Source organism: Carassius auratus, chromosome 34, assembly GCF_003368295.1.
Source record: "Carassius auratus strain Wakin chromosome 34, ASM336829v1, whole genome shotgun sequence".
Taxonomy (NCBI): domain Eukaryota; kingdom Metazoa; phylum Chordata; class Actinopteri; order Cypriniformes; family Cyprinidae; genus Carassius; species Carassius auratus.
In genome coordinates this window covers 1,720,484-1,746,358 of record NC_039276.1, presented here as the reverse complement: position 1 = coordinate 1,746,358, position 25,875 = coordinate 1,720,484, and the positions used below count along the sequence as shown (strand labels likewise).

Below are 25,875 nucleotides of genomic sequence, written 5' to 3'. Positions count from 1 at the left end.
TAATTGACCAAAAGTGAGCGTAAAGACATTTATAATGTTTCAAAAGATTTCTATTTCAAATTGTTGTTTTTTTAAACTCTGTTCATAGAAAATATACATTATATTTTACTATATGTTCAAAATAGAAAACCTTTTACATTGTAATAATATTTTAGAACATTAGTGTTTTACTGTATTTTTTAATTAAATAAACACAGCGCTGGTTAACAAAAGAGACCTAGTAACATGTAGCGGTGTAAAACCTTTTAAAGGTTTTGTTGGAGCTCTTCAAGCATGGATTTAATCGCTGTTTTCTGTTTGTTGTACAGGACGAGTCTCACTTCCTGAAGAACATAAAAACAGCTCGCTGTCGGGCGGCTCTTCCTCTGCTGAAGGTTTGCTGATTCAGGATTATTTTAGCTGTTATTCATAGTGCTGAAGTTGATCCCGTCCTGGTTTATTAACGTTTAAAGTTTGTCTAGACTGCACAGTAATTAGCCGTGTCTCAAAATCAAATTTTTTCCATTTAGACGGCGAAGAGAGTGATCCTGCTGTCAGGAACGCCTGCCATGTCCAGACCGGCTGAGCTCTACACTCAGATCCTGGCTGTGAAGCCTTCCCTGTTTCCACGCTTCCATGACTTCGGCACACGCTACTGTGACGCCAAACAGGTGCGTCCATCTGTGTACAGGTGTCGAACAGTTCATTTCAGTAAAAACTAACTCACTGATTAAACCACAACGGCTGTGATTGAATTAAATAGATACATGCAGTGCGTGTTTGAGAGTGGAGCGGAGCACTGTGTTCATTTACTCGGTTCACAGTAAATGCTGCTCCACACAAACACCATCTCTGCATCTGCGCTGAGTTTGAGTCACTTTAACATTGATTTGGGAATGAAACAGGCACCAAGTGATCTTCCCATACTTGTAATGAGAAGTGCTTGTCTTCCCGTGGTTTTCCATCAAAATACAAGTTACGTTTTACATTTGAAAATTGAGGAATTAAGAAAGCCATAAATATTTGTTTGGTAATGTCACATAAAATATAGTATATTCATATTAATAGAATAGTAATAGCAAATGAATATTATTTATAATTATTTATATTATTTTTGCTTTCTCCACTTTTTCTTAAATACCTTCTCTTACAATTAAATATTACAACAGTAATTTCTTTAGTTCGGATTTTGTTTTAATGTAGTCATTTTTATATTTTTATTTTGCAATAATAATAATTATTATAAATATTGTTTTATAGCCATAGCTGTATAAAACCACAGCATATTTTTTAACTCAAAAATTACAGCCCTAGTACATTGATGTTCAGGAAAAAGTTAAAAATTAAGAAATTGATACAGCCATAAATATTAGTATTATAGTGGAAAAATAAAATAATTTTAAATATATATATTTTTTTATTAAATACTCAGTTTTACAGTGTAATTCTACAACAGTATTAGTATATTATATATTTTTTTATTTTGTAATAATAATAATAATTATTATTATAATTATTGTTTTATAGTCATAGCTACATAAAAGCACAGCATATTTAATCAGATTTATTTTTTTTCGCTCAAACATTGCAGCCCTAGTATATTAACGATGTTCAGGAAAAATGTGAAAATTAACAAACTGATACAGCCATAAATATTATTATAGTTGTAAAAAATATTAATTTTTTATGTTTTTTTTTTTTTTATTAAATACTCAATTTTACAGTGAAATTTTACAACAGTATTTCATGTTGTTTAGTTAGTAATTTATATATATTTTTTAATTTTGTAATAATAATATTAATAATCAAAATTTTTTAGTTATTCTGATTAGTTATAGCCATGTTAAGAAATAATCACACAGTTTTGGCCAAATTCTGCACAGCATTTTAAATTACAGTGTTTATCAGAAAAACCCCACTTTGATATTTTCCCCAAATCGTGCAGCCCCAGTATAATGTCAAAAGAGCAAAGCGTTTGTAAGTGTGAAGGCGGTGTGGATGTGTGTGTGCAGCTGCCGTGGGGCTGGGATTACTCCGGCTCGTCTCATCTGAGTGAACTGAAGCTGCTGCTGGAGGAGTCTCTGATGCTCCGCCGGCTCAAATCAGAGGTGCTCTCGCAGCTTCCCGCCAAACAGCGCAAGGTGGTCACAGTGACGACGGACGGCATCAACTCCCGCACCAAAGCCGCTCTCAACGCCGCTGCCAAAGAGCTCGCCAGAGGATGCCACAACGTGAGCGCCAACTACAACACAGCCGCCAAAACTAGTCTGAGTTTAAGGAATTCTGTCAATATTTACTCACTCTCATCTTGAGTCATTCTTCAGAAAAACAAAAACAAATCATAACAGCATATGGGTTTGGAACGAGCTTTTCTGTGTTCATGTGCAGAAGTCACAAGAGAAGGAAGCTCTCCTGGTTTTCTTCAACCACACAGCCGAGGCCAAGATCAGAGCCATCATGTACGTAAAAACTATTTCATGCAGTTCCTCTCTATTATTATTAACACCAGTGGCACCAATAATGACAACTATATTAGCGTCGACGACATAAACAGACAACAATGTTCTGCTGCAGTTTTTTCTATAAAATATATTTAGTTTTTATTTTAAAAAAAATGGTAATAAAAAATGGATATAATGGTATACGAGTTAGTAAAGTAAGACTGCTTGCGTCTGTTGCTCAGGGAGTACATCTCAGACATGCTGGAGTGCGGACGAGAGAAGTTTCTGGTGTTTGCTCATCACAGACTGGTGCTGGACAGTATAACCAAAGAGCTCGCTGAGAAGGTCTGTCCAAATCAACCTACTATTCACAAAAATCAAAAGACTTTTTAACATTTAACCAGCAGGCCAAGATGGTTGTGCTCAGTTAGAGTTTTTAGAATGAATTCAAAACAGCAGAAAACTACTTCGCCGAAATGTGAGCTGCTCAGTATATCATGGTCTCATCAGTTATTGCTTATTAATATGATTTGATTTGCAGTAATGCTATTCTCCATACAGTTGTCAAGTCACCTTTATTTATATAGCGCTTTAAACAAAATACATTGCGTCAAAGCACTGAACAACATTCATTAGGAAAACAGTGTGTCAATAATGCAAAATGATAGTTAAACCGAGTTGAACCGAAACTCCATCGGTGACAGAATGGAGAAAAAACCTTGGGAGAAACCAGGCTCAGTTGGGGGGCCAGTTCTCCTCTGACCAGACGAAACCAGTAGTTCAATTCCAGGCTGCAGCAAAGTCAGATTGTGCAGAAGAATCATCTGTTTCCTGTGGTCTTGTCCTGGTGCTCCTCTGAGACAAGGTCTTTACAGGGGATCTGTATCTGGGGCTCTAGTTGTCCTGGTCTCCGCTGTCTTTCAGGGATGTAGAGGTCCTTTCTAGGTGCTGATCCACCATCTGGTCTGGATACGTACTTGATCCGTGTGACTGCAGTGACCCTCTGATCTGGACACAGACTGGATCTGGTGGCCACGGTGACCTCGGAACAAGAGAGAAACAGACTAATATTAGCGTAGATGCCATTCTTCTAATGATGTAGCAAATGCATTGGGTGTCATGGGAAGTGTTCCCGGTTCCCCTAATTAATGCAGCCTAAAAATCCTTTAACGGATTTGGATATTAAAAGCATATTAGTATGTTATGTGTAAGCCAGTTTAAAGAGTGTGTCTCCCTCCCGAACAATGTTAGGTAGGTTATTCCAGAGTTTAGACGCCAAATAGGAAAAGGATCTGCCGCCCCGCAGTTGATTTTGATATTCTAGGTATTATAAAATTGCCTGAGTTTTGAGAACGTAGCGGACGTAGAGGAGTATATTGTAAAAGGAGCTCATTCAAATACTGAGGTGCTAAACCATTCAGGGCTTTATAAGTAATAAGCAATATTTTAAAATCTATACGATGTTTGATAGGGAGCCAGTGCAGTGTTGACAGGACCGGGCTAATATGGTCATACTTCCTGGTTCTAGTAAGAACTCTTGCTGCTGCATTTTGGACTAGCTGTAGTTTGTTTACTAAGCGTGCAGAACAACCACCCAATAAAGCATTACAATAATCTAACCTTGAGGTCATAAATGCATGGATTAACATTTCTGCATTTGACATTGAGAGGATAGGCCGTAATTTAGATATATTTTTGAGATGGAAAAATGCAGTTTTACAAATGCTAGAAACGTGGCTTTCTAAGGAAAGATTGCGATCAAATAGCACAGCTAGGTTCCTAACTGATGACAAAGAATTGACAGAGCAGCCATCAAGTCTTAGACAGTGTTCTAGGTTATTACAAGCAGAGTTTTTAGGTCCTATAATTAAAACCTCTGTTTTTTCAGAATTAAGCAGTAAGAAATTACCCGTCATCCAGTTTTTTATATCGACTATGCATTCCATCAGTTTCTCAAATTGGTGTGTTTCACCGGGCCGCGAAGAAATATAAGGCTGAGTATCATCAGCATAACAGTGAAAGCTAACACCATGTTTCCTGATGATATCTCCCAAGGGTAACATATAAAGCGTGAAGAGTAGCGGCCCTAGTACTGAGCCTTGAGGTACTCCATACTGCACTTGTGATCGATATGATACATCTTCATTCACTGCTACGAACTGATAGCGGTCATATAAGTACGATTTAAACCATGCTAATGCACTTCCATTAATGCCAACAAAGTGTTCAAGTCTATGCAAAATAATGTTGTGACATATGTGTGATATTTCTTTAGTCTGCATAATTGGTATCAACCTGTATGTATTACATTTTTAATGTTTTGTTTATATTATTTATTTATATATTTACTAATGAGGACAACAGAAACAATCAATTGTAGTATTAAAACAACTAAAAATAGATCCAAAACTAAAAGCTAAAACTGTATAAATACTATAAATACTTTTTTTTAAAAAAAATATGTACACAGATACACTTACACAATATATATATATATGTGTGTGTGTGTGTGTGTGTAAATATATGTAAATAAACTTTATATATAGACATTTTAAAAATAACATGTCAAATAAAATGACAAAACAAAATTTCAAGACATTTAAATGAAAAACAAAAAATAAAGCTAAAAACAATTAAAAATGTATAAAAGTATAATAATGATTCTAACATAACACTAAGCCAAACACCAAAAACAAAAAAAACTTTACAAATTAACATTTTGAAAGTAATTTATTTCATTCTTTATTTTTAATGTACTATTTGTATATTTTTATTTAGTAATAACAATAATTATTATTTTTTATTATTTATATTATTTTATAGCCATATCGACGTGTGATATAAAAATGTTGAACAAATGTATTTTATGTATAATATAATATCATATTATATATATATATATATATATATATATATATATATATATATATATATATATATATATATATATATATATATATATATTTGGTGTTTTATTGATTTGTTTGGGAGTTGGGGGCATGTACAATATTAAACATAAACAGTGCACCATAAAAAAAAAAAACTACAACAACCCTGAGTATCTTTAATAAATGTAATCATAGTTTGGGTTGAATAGATGCTGTCTGTGTGCAGGGCATCAGTTATATTCGTATCGACGGCTCGACGGCGTCAGCGGAGCGTCAGCAGCTGTGTGAGCGGTTCCAGTCGACACAGAAGAGCTGCGTGGCTGTTCTGTCCATCACCGCCGCTAACATGGGGCTCACGCTGCACTCGGCCGACCTCGTGGTGTTCGCCGAGCTCTTCTGGAACCCCGGAGTGAGACGCTCACATCTTCAGTCACATTTACAGGCTTCCCACACGCCTGGAGACCTGACACAGTCATGAACTAAAATATTTAATTGGCTTGAGATTGCTATTTGTTAAAGCAAACTCCATAAAATATTACAATTAAAACTAAAAATACTATATATTTAGTATTTGTGACTTAAAGTGATGGGAATTCATTGGTCGTAAGGTGTGGGAATCCTGAATTTAGACTTAAATGTAAGACTTTTAATTCGTTCATTTGCTGACTTTTTACTTATTTTTTTCTTATTATTTTATTTCATGAATATAAATACATTTATAAATTTTTCTTAAATATTATAATGAAATGAATGTATTATCAGATGCTGTACAAAAGTCACCTATTTATCATTTTAATTGAATACTTCAATGAATAATTAATATTTTATTAACTTTAATTTAGTTTAGTTTTAGTTAGGAATTTAAAAAAAAATATTATAAAATAAATGTATTATCAGATGATCAACTTTTTTATTATTATATTAAATTAATACTTAAAGTTTAAATTTTGTTTAAAATAATTTAACATGGAACATACAATGTATTAAAGTTGTGTTTTTATTCATTTATTAGTAAATTATTATTTATTTTAATAGCTTTATTAAATTAACTTTAAAATTAATTTTTTTGTAAATTTTTGCATATGAATTGTTAATAAAATGTCAGTTGCATTTTATTTCCTGGACACTTTGTTTTTTTAAGTAATTGTAAGTAATCAGTTAATATTTGCATCTAAAAAGGATTTTATGATATGTAAAAAATGTATAGCCTGAATGCACTGTAAGTCGCTTTGGATAAAACCGTCTGCTAAATGCATACGTTTAATTAAATTTTTCACTATCTACATTTTTGGTGAAATCACCAAATGAACCAGAGTCATGACTCTGTCAATATAATCTAACACTGTCATGTCACAACTTGATTTTTTAGTGTTTAGGTTTAGTGTTAGTTTACTTTCTGTTATTATTTTTGTTTATTTGATAGAGTTTGTTTGTTCCCTGATTCAGGTCCTGATTCAAGCGGAGGACCGGGTGCACAGGATCGGACAGACCAGTAATGTGGACATTCATTACCTGGTGGCTAAAGGCACAGCGGACGATTACCTCTGGTGAGGACATCTGCTGATATCAGAGAACTTGTCACTTCATTTCTTCAGATCCAGCATCAGGTGTTGAGACAGAATTACTGAGATATTGGCTTCGGTAGAGAATAACTGTTTAAAGAAATTTCCAATTCTTTAAGTACATCTTTCTTTATTGGTTGCTTCATAATATTTGCAATAATTGTAGCTCTTTCAGTTATAAATAATAATAATAATAATAATAATAAAAATAAAAAAGAATATATATATATATATATATATATATATATATATATATATATATATATATATATATATATATATATTTATTTATATTTATTTATTTAAATTTAGTTTTAAATGTTTAAAATTTTATATATATTCTTTTTTATTTTTATTATTAATTTCTACAATAGTTATTGGGAGAGAATGATTAAATTATTGGTTTTGTTGCAAAACATTGAAAACCAACCTTGTTTTTTATTTTTTATTTTAACTTCACTTAGTTTCCAATAATTGTGAATTTTGTATATCTTATATACATTACAAGCTGTAACTGGTCTTCTTTTATTTGTTTTTCAATTTTAAATCACACTTTGTGCCCTCATTTTAAATATTTACAACAACAATTAAAAATTTTGTTTACCCAAAAGGACAAATTTTCTCAATATTAACTATAATAATAATAATAATAATAATAATAATAATATTTAAAATAAAAAAAGTTTGTTATTAGTAAATGATTTATTTTAACACTTCTTTTCAAATTAACTTTCTAATTAAGTTAAGTTTATTTCTTGGGTGAGTTTTTTACTTCTGTTTTCTCATGTTTTCTTCTGTTTCTCAGGCCCATGATACAGGAGAAGATGAATGTTTTGGAGCAGGTCGGTTTGTCTGAATCCAACCTTTCAGAGAAGGCAGAATCTGCCAGCTTTCACAGCAAGGTTAGTCTGCAGTCTTTTTACCATCTGCATTTAACATTAGAACTATTAAAAATCAGTCGTGTTCAACCAGCGATAAAAAATAACTGTAGACTTCCATTGCACAAGTTTTTTTCGCTTCATGTTGAATGCTTTCAAACATATTTAACTTTAAGAATACATTAAAATAAATTCAAAATCAAAGTTGGTCAATATCTGCATAAATATTGCATATTGAAATAGTTATTAAACACATCTGCCATCGCTGGAGAAAACTGTTTTTTTTTTCCCTGTTCGTCAGGATCCTCATCAGCTGACCATCACTGAGATGTTCCAGAGGTCCTTCGATGAGGAGGAGATGCTTGCTTTAGTTGATCAAGATCAGTAAGAATGCACATAGTTTTTGCATAAAAAAATGTTTCAGTTGTTTTGAAAACCAATCACCGGACTGGAGTTTTTGTTTGTGACAAAATGACTAAATAAAGCCTCATTTTTTTTTAAACAGCTTTCAGATTCAACCAAACTAATAAGCCTTTCACCAAATAATTAATAAGGAATAAAAACAGACAAGATTGTGCTCCGAGTGTTTAATTCATGTGATTCAGAGATGTTTTCTAGCTGCCTTCAGATCCAAACTGATGGAGAACAAAAGAAACCATCATATCATCATTATGTCTCCCAAACAGGGTTATTATCATTAACTACAATTACAAAATAAAAAACTGAAATAAAATAAAAAATATACATTTCAATATTAATTTTAATTTGGTTAAGTTGAAGTGCTAAAATAATTCAAACCATGAAATAAATGATAATAAAACTAAAATATAACTCAAAACATAACAAAAAGTGTATCATTTGATACAAAAAAAAAAAAAAAAAAACTTAAAGCATAATTTCATCAAATATAGTTTGAGACCTTATATGAACTAATTCTCTGAACGAGTCATTTTTGGGCGAATCAGATTACCCTGTTGTTTAATTATAGTAAGACTGGTTCTTCTCGTGAATGTTTTTGATGCAAGTAAATGAAGTAAACTCACCTTGATCCGTCTGGTTCTTTGACAGATGATTGTACAGATTTCATACATTTTCCCGATCCCCTGAAATACAGAAGACAAACTTCTCATCACAATCACAGTTACATCTCAAGTTAAACTTGAAATAAAGTGGATTTATCATTACTGATTTTGTGTGATTAATGTTAATCACGTGTTTGACATGAATTCATCTGTTATATTTGTCTAATCTTGAGACATTAGAAAAGAAAAAAAAAGGATACAGAACCGAAATAAATGAAAGTTAATTCACCAAAGGATTTCTTTATGATTAATCCTTTTTATTTAGGCTTGGATGTTTCTTCTATTTTTAATCAGTTTTTCAATGCTGTACCTCAATCTGATCACTTTGACAGTATTTTGCATGTAATCTGTGTATTAAAATGCATACACCATTCTGTTTTCTGGTTTTGCTAGCTATAAATAGGACGAGTGAAATTATTGCATGTATTAAATAATTATATATTTCTTTACAGTGGGTGACAGGACCGATATACTGTATAATAGTTGTCATCCCCAAAAATATAAGCATAATTACCTAGAAACATTTGCTGAAATATGGACCTTCAGGATGAAGGTTGACTTTGGTTTTATGATGATTAGCTTAATATCTCACAGTTAATGCCAAAGTGGAAATGTTGCTGTTTCCGAAACATGTCTGAGGGTTCAGTGACTAAACTTGTTCTTGACTTGTGCATCACTCATTGACATAAAGACCTGTGTCCTGTGGGCTGGATGTGGGCGTCTCTAGTGTTTCAGTCTCATCAGAAGAAGCTGAATGACTCTCTTTAGTCTCTGACTCCGGCTTCATTTCTTCAGCAGCTTCTGGATGTGGAGAGGAAGGTTGATGATGACTTTTGTCTCACCTTTTCACTTAAAGCAGAGATTTGTTTATCAGCTGAACACTTTAGGTGTAAAATATTTACTTGAAGTTTTAATTTCACCAGTTCACGTTTTCAGTTATTTAACATTTGGATTTTTGCGGTCTTTGACTTGAGGGATGCGTGAATTAGCTAAACATTTATAGTTATTATTTTGTCATATATCTCGCAAGTATAATATTATAATAATAATTTTTGGGAACTTGAAAGGCCTCCAGAGTGGTACCTGTTCTCTGACCCATTGCAGAGCAGGCAGTTGCCTCGGCACTTGCCTCGACCACCCCCCAGCCCCCCCCCCCCCCCCCCCCCCCAAAAAAAAAATTATTGGGTACAGAAGCACTCTCTGCGCCAGACTCAGGAACAGAAGCCCTCACTGGGATGCACTCAGGAACTGAAGCTCTCTTTGGGCCAGACTCTGGAACTGAGGCCCGACGTGGTAACAACAGCCCTCTCTGGGCTGGATGTGGAAACAGGAGCGCTCTCTGGGATAGCCTTGGGATCTGAGGCTCCCTCTGGGCTGGACATGGGAACCACAGCTCTCTTTGGGCAGGACACAGGAACAGGAGCCATCTCTGGGCTGGACTTTGGAAATGGAGCCCTCTCTAGCCTGAATGTGGGAACAAGATCAGATCTCTGTGGGAACAAGATCAGATCTCTGTCTACGACCTCAGGGGGTACCTCGGAGGTGACAGGTGGTCCGATCCTTTGGTTAGGTATGTGAGGATTCGTGGCGAGGGGTGAGCTGGTGAGACACGGTGTGTTCCAGAAGGGGCTGGATGAGGAGACTTTTAAATTCTCCTTTATTTCTTCTACTTCAAAATTGGAACCATTTAAATAGATGACAAGATTAATTGGCTCAATCAAGGGAAAATCAAACATGGGGATTCAGAGGTTCGTATCTTCATCCATTCCCAACTAAAAACAAGCACCAAGTGCTTCGTCGTGCCAGCTCACCCGGTCAGACAGCTCGAGGAAATCCTCCACATACCTCCCCAAAGGCAGGCCACCCTGCCGGAGACACCACAGCCGATACTTTGAAACGAAGGACGAATGAGTTTCAACTTGAAAATCTTTAATTAGAGGGAAGGTAGGAACACATAATGCACATCGATGTTTAACACCAGACAAGGAAACACAGGGGCAGACAACTCTTTAAGTACAGAACTAAATGAGGGGTAACAGACGAGATACCTGAATAAAATAAGGACAATCAGAACACGGCGGAAACTGGATCACGGGGACCTTCAGGATGAAGGTTGACTTTGGTTTTATGAAAATGTCCTTAATATTTCACAGTTAATGCCAAAGTGGAAATGTTGCTGTTTCCGAAACATGTCTGAGGGTTCAGTGACTAAACTTGTTCTTGACTTGTGCATCACTCATTGACATAAAGACCTGTGTCCTGTGGGCTGGATGTGGGCGTCTCTAGTGCTTCAGTCTCATCAGAAGAAGCTGAATGACTCTCTTTAGTCTCTGACTCCGGCTTCATTTCTTCAGCAGCTTCTGGATGTGGAGAGGAAGGGTAATGATATATGTAAATATACATATGACTTTTTAACTTCAAGTTAATGGACTAAAAGTACTTTTATAGGCTTTATCATGATTTCATTTTCATTTAGATGAATTGTGCTGACTAATTTATTTATTTAAATTATCCATTCAGTTCTTACAGTAACTTGTCTATCACTCATTGAAATAAAGACCTGTGTCCTGTGGGCTGGATGTGGGCATCTCTAGTGCTTCAGTCTCATCAGAAGATGCTGGCTGACTCTCTGTCATCTCCGGCTTCATTTCTTCAGCAGCTCCTGGATGTGGAGAGGAAGGGTAATTCTGACTTTTGTCTCACCTTTTCACTCAAAGCAGAGATTCCCAAACTTTTTTTTATCAGCCGAACACTTTAGACGTAAAATATTTACTTGAAGTTTTTATTCCACCAGTTCATTTTTTTTCAGTCATTAAACAAAACATTTGCATGTTTAAGATCTTTGATGTTGGTTAATGGTCACATGACATCCAAGTAAACATAAAAAATGTATATATAATTTATATATAGGGCTACATGACTTGGCTAAACATTTATAGTTATTATTTTGTCATTATTGCAAATATAATATAATAATAATTATTGGGATCTAGAAAGGCCTCCAGGGTGGTACCAGTTCCGGAACCAATGGCGGAGCAGACAGTTGCCTTTGAACTTTCCTCGACCACTCTGGTCGGAGACGTATAGCCCCCCCCCCCAAAAAAAAAACAAAAAAGAAGTTTTCTTGAGGACAAAAGTACTCTTTGGGCAGAACTCGGGAACAGAAGCATTCACTGGGCTGCACTAGGGAACTGAAGCTCTCTTTGGGCCGGACTCGGGAACTGAGGCCCTCCCTGGGCCCGACGTGGAAACAACAGCCCTCTCTGGCCTATACTCAGGATCTGAGGCCCTCTCTGGGCCTGCCGTGGGAACAACAGGGCTGGACTTGGGAATCACTGCTCTCTTTGGGCAGCAGCAGGAGCCCTCTCTGGGCTAAACTTTGGAACTGCAGACCTCTCTGGGCTGGACATGGGGACAGGAGCACTCTTGGGGCTTGAAACGGACTCTGAATTAGTTTGGGCTGTAATGGATTCAGGACTGAACTTGAAGAAATGAGTGGACTCAGGGGCTGGAGCCGACACTGGAGCAGATTCAGGGGCAACAGCTGACACTAGAGCGGACTCAGGGGCTGGAGCTGACACTAGAGCGGACTCAGGGGCTGGAGCCGACACTAGAGCGGACTCAGGGGCTAAAGCCGACACTAGAGCGGACTCAGGGGCTTGAGCCGACACTAGAGCGGACTCAGGGGCTAAAGCCGACACTAGAGCAGATTCAGGGGCTGGAGCCGACACTAGAGCGGACTCAGGGGCTGGAGCAGACACTAGAGCGGACTCAGGGGCTAAAGCCGACACTAGAGCGGACTCAGGGGCTTGAGCCGACACTAGAGCGGACTCAGGGGCTAAAGCCGACACTAGAGCAGATTCAGGGGCTGGAGCCGACACTAGAGCGGACTCAGGGGCTGGAGCCGACACTAGAGCGGACTCAGGGGCTGGAGCAGACACTAGAGCGGACTCAGGGGCTAAAGCCGACACTAGAGCGGACTCAGGGGCTTGAGCCGACACTAGAGCGGACTCAGGGGCTAAAGCCGACACTAGAGCGGACTCAGGGGCTTGAGCCGACACTAGAGCGGACTCAGGGGCTAAAGCCGACACTAGAGCGGACTCAGGGGCTGGAGCAGACACTAGAGCGGACTCAGGGGCTAAAGCCGACACTAGAGCGGACTCAGGGGCTGGAGCCGACACTAGAGCGGACTCAGGGGCTTGAGCCGACACTAGAGCGGACTCAGGGGCTAAAGCCGACACTAGAGCAGATTCAGGGGCTGGAGCCGACACTAGAGCGGACTCAGGGGCTGGAGCCGACACTAGAGCGGACTCAGGGGCTGGAGCAGACACTAGAGCAGATTCAGGGGCTGGAGCCGACACTAGAGCGGACTCAGGGGCTTGAGCCGACACTAGAGCGGACTCAGGGGCTGGAGCCGACACTAGAGCGGACTCAGGGGCTGGAGCCGACACTAGAGCGGACTCAGGGGCTGGAGCAGACACTAGAGCGGACTCAGGGGCTAAAGCCGACACTAGAGCGGACTCAGGGGCTTGAGCCGACACTAGAGCGGACTCAGGGGGCTGGAGCCGACACTAGAGCGGACTCAGGGGCTAAAGCCGACACTAGAGCAGATTCAGGGGCTGGAGCAGACACTAGAGCGGACTCAGAAGAGTGTAGATCCAGGTTGAGAACAGTTTATTTCTCTTTATACTCCTCCTTTGGCTTAAGGTTAAAAGAGAATGCTGGAGTCATAATAGAGCTTGGGAGAGCATTGACCAGTAGGCTTGACATTGGAGCGGCCGGCAAGCTTGACTGTGAAGAGGCCGGCATTTCTGGGCTCAATATAGGAGCAGCCGGCAGGCTTGGATTCAGAATGGCTGGTGGGCTTGAGAGCGCAGCGGCCAGCAGTCTTGACCTTGGAGCAGCCAGCGATCCTGGCTTCGGAGCGACCAACAATCCTGGGCTGAGGACTGAGACTAATCTTGGGGCTGGAGTGGGAAAATGGTAGTTGAAAGGAGTGCGGGCCTGCCCGACAGGGATGTTGGGTCTGCCCGTTCAGACCTACGTTCTCAGGGATACTTTGGAGGTGACAGGTGTTCAGAACCCTTTGTTAGGTATGTGGGGGCTCCTGGCTTGGGGTGAGCTGGTGAGACACGGTGTGTTCCAGAAGGGGCTGGATGAAGAGAATTTAAATTCTCGTTTATTCCTTCTACTTTGACATCGGAACAATTTAAATAGAGCACAAGATAAATCGGGAAAATCACACGTGGGGAGATTGCAGCAGATTGTATCATCCAGCCAAAACAAATTTGGACTGGGTTCGATTTTGATCGTGTTTTTTTGTATCCGTAGCAAGACTTTTGAATGCCGATTGTCAAGTTCATCCACTTAGTCTCGCAGCACAAAGCACTGTACATAGATCCTTGCACACAGAAATTGGTGGTCTTCATTTTAATATGTGGCGCTAGTATCGCTAACAAAAGCATCAAACTGAGCCACTGACATCCTGAAGTAAACATTGAATCGCCCCGGAATAGTCCTGCAGCTCCATAACAAGGAGGGAGAACTCTATATCTCAGGATTGGATGGACCCCATATTTCCTTTCTTTTTCTTTTTTTTAAATTTCTTGCGATTTTGTGTTTTCACAATGTATTAATTTATATGCATCAAACTCAAATACGAAATAATTATCATTTCGAATACGAAAAAACACATTAAAAAAAATTCTGAATCAGTGTGCAGAGACCTTAACACCGGACAAGAGACACAGGGCAAACAACTCTTTAAGTACAGAACTAAATAAGGGGTAACAGACAAGGCACACCTGAATAAAATAAGCACAATCAGAACACGGCAGAAACTGGGTCACAGGGACCTTCAGGATGAAAGTTAACTATCGTTTTATGAATGTTTCCTTAATATCTCACAGTTAATGCCAAAGTGGAAATGTTGCTTTTTCCAAAACATGTCTGAAGGATCAGTGACTAAACTTGTTGAGTTCACTCATTGACATAAAGACCTGTGTCCTGTGGGCTGGATGTGGGCGTCTCTAGTGCTTCAGTCTCATCAGAAGAAGCTGAATGACTCTCTTTAGTCTCTGACTCCGGCTTCATTTCTTCAGCAGCTTCTGGATGTGGAGAGGAAGGGTAATGCTGACTTTTGTCTCACCTAAGCAGAGATTCCCCAAAAAAAATTTTATCTGCCAAACACTTTAGAAGTCAAATATTTACTTGATGTTTTTATTTCACCAGTACATGTTTTCAGTCATTTAACAACACATTTGCACGTTTACGGTCTTTGGTGTTAGTTAATGGTCACATGACATTCAAGTAAACATAGAAAAGGTTAAATATTGTGTTTTATTTTTATATATAGGGCTGCACAACTTGGCTAAACATTTATGGTTATTAGTTTTGTCATGTTGCAAATATAATATTCTGATAATTATTATTATTAGGTACAGTAGTAGTATTATTTGACATCTTAAAATGAAGTAATCTATATTACTGTTGTACATTATAATTGTACTGTAAAATAAAGTGTTAATTATAGTCATTTTATTTTACGCTACATGTGGTCACAGTTGCTAAGGTGTTGGAACGGTTTCAACTTGACAATCTTTAATAACTCACAACCTGGGAAACACAGGGCAGGTGGGAACACACGTAACCCTTCAACGTTTAACACCGGACAAGGAAACACTGGGCAGACAACTCTTTAAGTACAGAACCAAACAAGGAGTAACAGACGAGACACAAGTGAATCAAATGAGCACACAGCAGAAACTGGGTCACGGGGAGCACATGGGGAACAAAACACAACACAGAACATGGGTGTGACAACATGTTATAATACTAATTCTATTCCTTTAAAACATTAAAAAAGGGAGATTTTTACTTCTTAAATCATCAAGCTTTTATTTTGGTGGAATACAAATAAAATGCTCTCCACATGAATATTGGAAATGATAAAACAGCGCAACAGACTTTATAATCACTACTTTATCACACTATATCATGATTTCAGTTTGATCCATTGTGCAGCCTAATTAATTTATTTTAATTATCCATTCGGTTCTTGACTTATGCATCACTCATTGACATAAAGACCTGTGTCCTGTGGGCTGGATGTGGGCGTCTCTAGTGTTTCAGTCTCATCAGAAGAAGCTGAATGACTCTCTTTAGTCTCTGACTCCGGCTTCATTTCTTCAGCAGCTTCTGGATGTGGAGAGGAAGGGTAATGATATATGTAAATATACATATGACTTTTTAACTTCAAGTTAATGGATTAAAAGTACTTTTGTTGTATTTATCATGATTTCAGTTTTATTTCAAATTATCCGGTTGATTTGCTTTTCATCAACTCTCGAACCCCCGTTTCGGAAACCCTAAAGGTCTAAAGGAACAGTTGACCTAAAATCAGATCTCTGTTATTATTAACTCACCGGTTCATTCTGTATGTGCAACGACAGCTCATAGTGACGGGCAAATATCAGAGTATGTGTTTGGAGCAACATGAGGGTGAGAGAGTTTCTATGTTTGCATGTGTTTGTTCAGTTTTGAACCTGTTGAGCTCGGCTCTGTCTGGTTCCTCGCGTCATTAAATGATGGAGATCTGGAAGCTTGTAGATTCTTGAGCTCTGCAAAACTCTCCTCTGTTTCTATAGATAGCAAGACATTCATTGAATGTTATTCTTAAATATTATATACATTTACACACACATGTAAATAAATATATATATACAGTGTATATGTCTTATATTTTAGTAGAAAGTCTTGAAAACGTAACTTAATAAAATATTTATCCGCCTCTATTTTGTTATTGTTTTGATTTTTCAATACAAATTTTCAAACATCCTTAAATCAAGACATGAGATCCCCCATTTTTTTTTTTTTTTTGAGAAACTGGAATTAAGTGAGTTTATGCTTAAAACAAAAACAAAGATCTGTCTTTGAGGAATGAAAACTTGGTTTCCCTTTGAATTAGGTTGATCTTTCTGAGCCCAATGGCAGATATTTGTCCCTTTTTTAAACACAAACTTAGTTCATTTTGATACATTTCTCAAAAAAACAAGACGTTTTATGAAATGTCATTTTTGCATCTTTTAGACATTTACTCTGGAAAACAAGATCAGTGAGATCAGACGCTACAGTAAAAGTTATTTCAAGCTGTTTTTATGTGTTGTATTATCAAACTTTACAGTGCTGCTAATGCAACTCATTGTTTATTGCTTAGACATTTCCATTTAGAAAAGATTTTGCAGTATCGTGTTCCCCTTAAAATTGGTCCTATAAACGTCTTTAATTCTATAAAACTTATCACCACATGAAAACATCTGATTTAGATTTAGTTTCTCAGTACAATATGAATTTGATCTCAACAGATGGAGGAGCTTTTGATCATTTGGCGCACCTAACAGAGGAGAAGCGGCTCCGTCGATGATCACGCTCTCAGAGCTGATGTCTCCGAAGATGAACTGTATCTTCTGGTGTGCGTGTTGAGTGTTGGAGGATCCGTGGACGGCGTTCTCCAGCATGTCTTTAGCGAAGCGCGCTCTCAGAGACTCCGGGGCCGTTTGTCTCGCCTCACTGGGGTCCGTCGGGCCCATGGCCGCCCTCCACTCCTCCACCGCGTTCTCCTTCGTCAGCACCATCATCGTACACGGGCCGCTGCAGAGACATGAACCACATTTCATCTTACCGATGTCCTGCGTGAAACCTTCCCGTTGAGTCTGAGCTGAACTCACCGACACATGTAATCCACCAGCTGACTGAAGAAGGGTTTGTCTCGGTGCTCTTTATAAAACTCTTCCGCCATCTCTCTGGACAGAACCGTGTCCTTCAGACGGGAGATGGTGAATGCTCTGGCCCGAATCTCCTCCAGGATTTCCTCTGATATGAGCAGAAGCAGACACATAAACAGCCAGTTCCTCATTTAATTCATATCTTACTTTTTCATTTCATAAACACCACCATTTGTGAGTTTTGGCAATAAATTTGCACTTTTTTTCATCAAGGATGCATTAAAATAAAGACATTTGAAATGTTGCAAAATAGTTCTATTTAGAACTTTCTATTCATTAAAGAATCCTGAAATGCAGCATTGTTTCCAAAGAAATTAAGCAGTTAATTCAATCAACATTGATAATAATCAGAAATGTTTCTTGAGCAGTAAATCAGTATATCAGAATGATTTCTGAAGATCATGTGACACTGAAGACTGGAGGAATGATGCTGGAAATACAGCTGTGCATCACAGAAATAAATTACATTTTACAATGTATTCAGATACAAAAAAAAGTTATTTTGAACTGGAATAATCCGTATATATAGATCAGATAAATGCAGCCTTGGTGAGCAGAAGAGACTTCTTTCAAAAACATTAAAACTTTAATTTTGCACTATATTTCAGCAGTACTTTTCAAAAAGTAAACAAAAACTTTTAAATCTCCCATTGGCATCGTTTCAACTTTAAATTTTTTTAACTAGCATCATATTAGCATCCTTCTTAAATGTCTTACATTTTTCATTTCTGTGTGTTTCTGATAAGGTATTTGATTTACAGAGAACCAAACGCTACAATGTGAAGTAAATCTCCCCTCTCGTCAGCTCTGCTGTGATGTAGCTGCATTGAAAGTGTGGAGCGTGAGCTAATATCCCTCTCCACTCTTTGGACGGCTGATGTCATACCCTTGTGTTCAGTGTCAGGTTTAATGACGGCGAGCGTGTCCTCCGGTGGGAAGAAGAAGCCGATCTCTCTCTCCGCCTCCTCTGAGCTTCCGCTGCCGTGAAGCTGATTAATACTGGAGCGGCCAGAGGAAAACTGGGCTCGCAGACTAGATCAGAACCACATATTTAAACACGTGTATGATGAATAAACATGAATTATAACAACACATTGAGTTGAGCAAACATCATTAACCTGTGGGGTTGCTCAGTCTTCGCCTGGATGGGGTCTTTGGGTCCCAGGATGTTCCTCCAGTGTTCCACGGCTCGCTCCTTCACTAGCGCTAATGCTAACACAGGCCCGCTGTGAACGACAGCAGAGACACATGTGAGGCTTCTGGCTTCTTTATGTCATTTACACAGCATTTATATGCAATTAGCAGCTATGCATCCAATGCTTAAAATGAAGACATAAGTCACTTGTTTATTAACATTCTTTAAAATATCCTTTTTTTTTTGTAAGAACTTATGGGTGAGTAAATGATGACATCATTTTTTTGGGGGGGTGAACTATCCCTTTAAAATAATTTAATACAAAAATTGAATAGAGTTTAAACAGCACACAACAGCATTTTTTGGATGTCAAAACATAGTTATTATTGTTGACTTAAAAAATATGTATAAAAAAAATATATATACATAACTTTTTTTTTTTTACATATTTTTACAAATAAATATAAATAAATAAATATTTTTTCTTATATATATATATATATATATATATATATATATATATATATATATATATATATGTGTGTGTGTGTGTGTGTGTGTGTGTGTGTATTTTATATATATATATATAATTTTTTTTTTTACTTTAAATAAATGTAGTATTTCAGCATCCTTTCTCACTTTTCTTGTAACTAAACTAAAGCTAATACATACAAATGAATAAATACTATAAAGACATTTAATCAAATCAACAAAATTATTACAATTTTAAAATTACATTGAAAACAAAATCTACAAATATAATCTAATTCAAAACATTAACAAAAACTACAATAGTATATCAGTGATAGTGAAATAGCACTGTGTCAAAATGATAATGAATAGACATACAGTATGGAAGTCAATGGGTACCAGCAGCTGTTAGGTTACCCACTGTTGCTGGTAGCCATTCAGCAGAATACGGAAATTCAGAGAGGTTTGGAACGACATGATGGAGAGTTAAGGATGACAAAATGTTCATTTTTTGGGTGAACACTGATAATGCTAATTCTGTACTCTAATTGGATGAATCTGAAGGGTTCTGATTGGTTTTAAAACCACTAAAAAATTACATAAGCTACAGTGCATGGTATTAATTCAAATGATTATTAATAATGCATCCTTTACAGTATATGATGAAAACTGGTATCTGTTATCATATCACTGATGATGCTGTTTTAAGTCATTAACCGCTTGTCTCGGCAAAGCCTCTTGTGGTTTACTGCTCTTCCGCAGCATCAGATGTGTGATGTATGCGATCGCTCACCTGGTCATGCTCTCCAGCAGACTGGGGAAATATTCCTGCTCCAGGTGATCGCTGTAGAACTGTCTGACCTGATCCTCAGACAGCATCATCTCTCTCTGCATGGCCACTGTGAACCCTGCTTCATGGATCCGGCTCAGAATCTCCTCTACAAACACATCTACACTTTACTTCCTGACCGTAAGCGCTCCAGTCCAATTACTCTGCACCAGCGGTCACAAGCTCGGACACTTCTGCTCAGGCTCTATTATGACAGTTTCACACATTGTGGAATTACAGTAAAGTCATCGAACAGCGTTCTTATTGTTAACTAAAACTTGTATCAGTTATATATATATAAAAGCTGAAATAAAATGTTGAAATGCAATAAAATATAAATTCTACAATTATTTATATGCTATGAATTATAATAGCATATAAATAATATACAAAATAATACTGAAATAAACGTTAAGCTAAATAGAAATATTTAGAAAATCTAAAAAAAAGGACTTAATAAAATTGTTAAAGCTAAAATAAAAATATAAAAACTCATATAAAATATAATATTTAACATATTATTAAAATATTAATAATTATTGTATTAATACAAATGAAAGTAGCATATAAATAATGCTAGAATTATACAGAAATGGAAATAAAGCCAAATTAAAAAAAAAAGAAAATTAAAAAACTACTAAAAATGGCAAAAGCACATAATAATAATGATAATAATAATTAAAAAAACGAATGAAAAACTACAAAAAACAAAGCTTAAAACATTGCTGAAATGGAAAAAAGCCAAATAGGATTATTTACAAAAATAAATAAATAAATAAATAAAATAGTATCATATTTAAAATCATTTTTTTTTTAAATGAAATAATTCAAATTATGATTCTATAATAGTAATACTATTATAATCACACTGAGATGGAAGCATGGGAGTGCTGTCATATGTAGGTAACTCAAAGTGTTACATTGTGTTCTTTCGATCAGACGAGTCATGTGTGTCCAAACTTGTAACCGGTTCTTCAGTTTAAAGCTCTCGTTGATTATCGGTCTGTGCCCACGAGGCCACAGTGTAAACGTAATGTTGGCACATGCCTCTGTTTTCCCTGGCAGCGTCTGGACGGATGAGCGCCAGCGTCCTCTCCACACGCCCCTGTTCCGGCCCGGCCATCGCCATCCTGAAGCTGGGGAAGAAGAATGCCAGCTCCCTGCTAGCCTGCTCGCGGTCGCCGCTGCCGTGTAGAGCGTTCAGAAGAGTCTCGGTGCCATACTGAGCCCGCAAGCTGAAGAACAGAGAGGAGAGCAGGGAAGAAGGGATGGAAGCAGAGAAAGAGAAGAGCAGATGGTCTCGCTGCTGGTGTTGTGCTATAACTGTTAGAGCTCAAATCTGAGATCGACAACGCAACGCCCTCATATCACTTGTAGATTATATTTAATTACACAATTACATTAGACACACATCAGGGAAGCACTGAGCCTCTGTATTAGGCCTATGATGTCATTATATATGACTGACACAACAATATCAGCGAGTTTCAATAAAAATGTACCTAAACAACAACAACAACATACATGATGTATACATATATACATGATAAAAAATATATTATTAATTATTTATTACTATAGAATGCATTGTTTATTTCACATTTACAGTTATTTTTTAATTTTCATTTAAGTTTTTCATTTTCAATTTATATATATATATATATATCACACACTATTTATTAATATTTAAAATGAGCTTGTATTTCTATATGTTCAGTTTTAGTAACTTTGTTACATGCTTTTGTCAGTTTTATTAGATTTGGGGGTTTTAACATTTCTATTTAGTTTTAGTTTATTTTTATTTCAGGTTTAGTTTTAGTAATTTTAAGTATGTCTTAATTACTTACATATATTTATTTCACTTATTTTCAGATATTTTTAATGTTGAACTTTTTTTATTAAAAGAATTTTACTACTTTTTTTAATATACATATTTTTTAATAGCTTTAGTTTTAGTTAACAATACCAGCACTATTTTTAATTAACTATTTTAGTGCTGTATATATATATAGATAGGTATATATACATAGATAGATAGACAGATAGATAGATAGTACCTTGATAAAACGTCATTATTAAATAGATTTTAGATTAGATTTTTTGAATGAGATCTTTCTTTGCATTCCCATAATGCAGATGTGAGAGAGACTGCTTGTGTTCATGTGTCTCTCCTACATAAAGTCTCTGTATTTCTTTTCCTGGGTGTGATGTACCTCTCCGGCTGCGTCCTCCTGGCCTCTTCCACATCCGGAGGACCGATGAATTCCCGCCAGGCTGGGATGACGTCCTCAGTGCCCTCCGTCTTAGAAATGACCAGGACATGCGACGGGCCGCTCGACATAAACTGGATGAGCTCCTGAAAGTAAGGCTGAAGAACACACACAAACACACACACACACGCTTCACATGACAATCTGGCACTCCGCCACTACACACCATCAGCAGAAATATTCAGAAACACATGCTATTTTTAGACCTTTCTTCATTTTACCTCCTCGGCTTTGTGCTTATAGAAGTCTTGAGCTTCTGCTTCACTCAGCGTTCTCTCCTCGTGGGCCAAAATCACAAAACCCACATCCTGAATCTAGAAACAAAACATGCATTCAGGAATAAACAGAGTTCAGCTGTTTATCCGTGTGCAAAGGCTACCATATGAATATATGCAACTTAAAAGGAGGCAAACATGTAAGCTCACCTTCATATTGCTGTGTAAATATTAACAGCATAAACATTTCAAATGACTGACTGTGAAAATATATCATCTTCTGGTTGATATATCACTGAGCTCTTACCTTCATGATAATCTCATCTGCTTTGCCTTGTGCCACCACATCTGGCTTTATTATCGCCACTGTGTAAGACTCGCTAGCAGGAACTGAACACACCAACCAGAGCAGCTCAATTCAGTCAACTGGGAAATAACAGTTACACATGACATTTAATCAGGGAAAAGCATTACCATTCACATCTTCATCATGTGCGTGATCCTTAAAGTCCTCATTCACCTCCTCTTCCTCAGTTAAACCTTCGTCTGTCACCTGGAGGGACAGGAGAAATTATGATCTCTAAAATTTTACTTGTACAAAAAGTGCCTAACAATAAGTCATAATTATTTCTGGTGTATAATATATGTATGTGTGTATATATATATATATATTTCTGGTGTATAATACATATATATATATATGTATTTTTTTTTTTAACTAATGCATTCATATTATATAACTACTGTTTGCTAAATAATGCATTCAGATTTTATAATCACATTATATATATATAATTTGATTATATATTATGAATGCATATATATATATGAATGCATTATTTAGCAAGCAGTAGTTTCGCTGTAGTCCTCATACTCAACAACTTTTCCATAGTTCTATTCCAAATCTTTTTCCCTCCAGACTCAGGCGTCATCTGTCATCCACACAGTAATGATGAGGCAGGAGTGTGGAGTAACTCACCACCCTGCGTGCGGCGCCGTGTTCTAGGACGTTTTTCTCTTTGCTCAGCTCTTCCTGTATCACCCTCTGTAGGAGAGGAGCGTTTGGCCCCCGCAGAACAGACACCAGCTCCCCACCCTACAGCAGGACAACAACACCAGACAGATGACACCATATCTGAGAGCATCTCACAGGAACATGTCACTCTGCACAACATCACATTTTTCTAAATTAAGCCTATATTATGCTTTATATATATATATATATATATATATATATATATTGTTTTTTTTTTTTTTTTTTTTTTTTTTTACTATTCAAAATCTACTCAAAAATTTTCTTCAAATTGCAAGTTTATATCTAACAATTCTGTAAAAAAAATTATTTCCTCAGCTAAAATAAGCTTTCATATTTTTAGGATAATTAATTAATTAATTCATGCATTAATGCATTCATTCATTCGTGCATTCATTCAGTCATTCATTCAGTCATTCATTCATTCATTCATGCACTCATTAATTAATTGATTAATTCATGCATTCACTCATTCATTCATGCATTCATTCATTTACTCATGCATTCATTCACTCATTCATTCATGCATTCATTTATTCATTCATGCATTCATTCATTCATTTATTTATTCATTCATGCATTCATTCATTCATTCATTCATTCATTCATTCTTTCATGCACTCATTAATTAATTCATGCATCCATTCGTTTACTCATGCATTCATTCATTCACTCATTCATTCATGCACCCATTAATTAATTGATTAATTAATTCATTCATGCATTCATTCATACATTCATTCATGTTTTGTTTTTGCATTTGCATTGTTTTTGAATTATTTCCATGACAATTAACTACAATTTTCCCCCAAATGCCAAATATTACGATGAATCTGGATGTTTTCCTTTTAAATTTGTTTTTAAATAAGTAGATTATTTTAACTCTAATTAGATTATAATTCCTCTAAAACAGTATTTTACTTACACCAGTATAAATTAGCAGCAGTGCAACTGAATCCTGCATGATTTACAAATCCTTTACAATTTAAGGAATACATAATAAATCACAGTAATGAGATTTGGGTACCGTTTGCTTACTTGTACCTAACTGTGTATTGTGCTGAATAATGCATACAATCTGAATGGACCTAAAATAGGGTTCTTTGTCTATTCAAAATATGTTTTCTTCTTTTGTGCATTTATTTTGGAGTGAAATTTCACAAATGTCCAGAACAGGTTTTAAAAAACCACTCATGTAACTATTTGCTCTTTTTAAATTAATACTAATTTTAAGAACAGTAAGAATTTGCAAGGAGATGTATAATTTCAAACCCACCGCATAAAACAGAAAGGTGGGCTCACACTTCCCTCTGTACTTCTCCAGAGCTTCAATCCCATCAGCCTCAGCCTGCAGGGAGGATAAGACGGCGTGACAGAAACGGTGACATTTAGAAATGATTGTTTGTGGGCAATCTGATCTCCAGAGTGGCTTATCTTACTGTGGCAAAATGCAGCAGCTCGTCTCCCAGCTCATTCTTGATTTTTCTGAACAGACTGATGACGGCGCGGCAGGGTCCACACCACTGCTGGTACACATCCACCACTGACACACACACACACACACACACACACAACAATCACTACAGGGAAACTCAGCCCGCATTTACAGAACTCTGTAGCTCTGCTCGACAAATAATAAATCAGACAGACAGACCAGCAGAGAGTCATGAAGTATTTGAACATCTATGCTGCACTAAACAGTTCTTCTCAGTCGCTTTAGTGCATTTCTCAAAGTTACACTTAAGTTTATTTTCATCTTTGTGCCCATATTTCTTTTTGACATGACATTGTGAAGGTATTTTAATTTTTTTTAAGTCAGACCAGTAACGTTAGTTACAGTTTTCTCAGTCACTTTGGTGCATTTCTCAAATCAGAAATGAAATTCTCAAAACTACTTGTAATAATTCACTCACCTGTTAACCCTTTCGTTGCCAGAATGTCACTCCATTGATCGTCAGTATTGATATTTACCTGCAAGACAAAGTTTCCAAGGTTTTTCCGGGATTTTACAGTTGACACAAATAAACAAACTGTAAAACTACAGTCTGACCCACTTCTCCATCATTTTCATCGTTTACAGTTTAACGCTGATTTCAGTCTACATACTACATACCTGTAAACTGATCTCCTTCTTTTTACCAGCCATGGAAATGCCCTTTTAGGAATAAAAAATAACGAGGCGCTTGGGTAATTGTTACTCCAGTTGACGGTAATGCTGTTATTAATCGTTATTTATATTTCCAAAAAGTCTCTTCGACGGATAGTTTCAGCGCATGCGCAGTACGGACTGTTTTGCGTCCTCGTCGCTC

At 36.8% G+C, this 25,875-nt stretch overlaps 2 protein-coding genes across 4 annotated transcripts in view; one reads left to right on the top strand and one right to left on the bottom strand.

Moving 5' to 3' along the window:
* Nucleotides 1-8,932, top strand: part of LOC113052920 (SWI/SNF related, matrix associated, actin dependent regulator of chromatin, subfamily a-like 1) — a 15,194-nt gene extending 6,262 nt beyond the window's left edge. The window contains exons 10-19 of the mRNA XM_026217400.1: nucleotides 309-374; nucleotides 510-650; nucleotides 1,992-2,210; nucleotides 2,368-2,438; nucleotides 2,663-2,765; nucleotides 5,535-5,717; nucleotides 6,755-6,855; nucleotides 7,676-7,772; nucleotides 8,050-8,132; nucleotides 8,817-8,932. Coding sequence (XP_026073185.1) covers nucleotides 309-374; nucleotides 510-650; nucleotides 1,992-2,210; nucleotides 2,368-2,438; nucleotides 2,663-2,765; nucleotides 5,535-5,717; nucleotides 6,755-6,855; nucleotides 7,676-7,772; nucleotides 8,050-8,132; nucleotides 8,817-8,820 — 1,068 coding nt within the window. The 3' untranslated portion in view covers nucleotides 8,821-8,932. The remainder of the gene's footprint in view (nucleotides 1-308; nucleotides 375-509; nucleotides 651-1,991; nucleotides 2,211-2,367; nucleotides 2,439-2,662; nucleotides 2,766-5,534; nucleotides 5,718-6,754; nucleotides 6,856-7,675; nucleotides 7,773-8,049; nucleotides 8,133-8,816) is intronic.
* nme9 (NME/NM23 family member 9) lies at nucleotides 8,248-25,875 on the bottom strand. Of its 3 annotated transcripts, XM_026217397.1 has the most exons (23): nucleotides 25,680-25,871; nucleotides 25,480-25,537; nucleotides 25,006-25,109; nucleotides 24,843-24,914; nucleotides 23,513-23,629; nucleotides 23,008-23,086; nucleotides 22,841-22,923; nucleotides 22,540-22,632; nucleotides 22,262-22,416; nucleotides 21,096-21,283; nucleotides 20,013-20,157; nucleotides 18,732-18,839; nucleotides 18,500-18,645; nucleotides 17,557-17,701; nucleotides 17,223-17,479; nucleotides 16,375-16,470; nucleotides 15,920-16,027; nucleotides 14,830-14,937; nucleotides 11,391-11,492; nucleotides 11,083-11,190; nucleotides 9,524-9,631; nucleotides 8,792-8,851; nucleotides 8,248-8,383 (listed from the first exon to the last, which is right to left on the bottom strand). In XM_026217397.1, exons 1-22 carry the CDS (start codon nucleotides 25,710-25,712, stop codon nucleotides 8,832-8,834), a joined length of 2,433 nt encoding a protein of 810 aa, XP_026073182.1. In that variant the 5' UTR covers nucleotides 25,713-25,871; the 3' UTR covers nucleotides 8,248-8,383; nucleotides 8,792-8,831. The 3 variants fall into 3 exon arrangements, with proteins under 3 accessions (XP_026073182.1, XP_026073183.1, XP_026073184.1); XM_026217398.1 differs by lacking the exon at nucleotides 11,391-11,492 and having other exon boundaries at nucleotides 25,680-25,873; XM_026217399.1 differs by lacking the exons at nucleotides 9,524-9,631; nucleotides 11,083-11,190 and having other exon boundaries at nucleotides 25,680-25,875.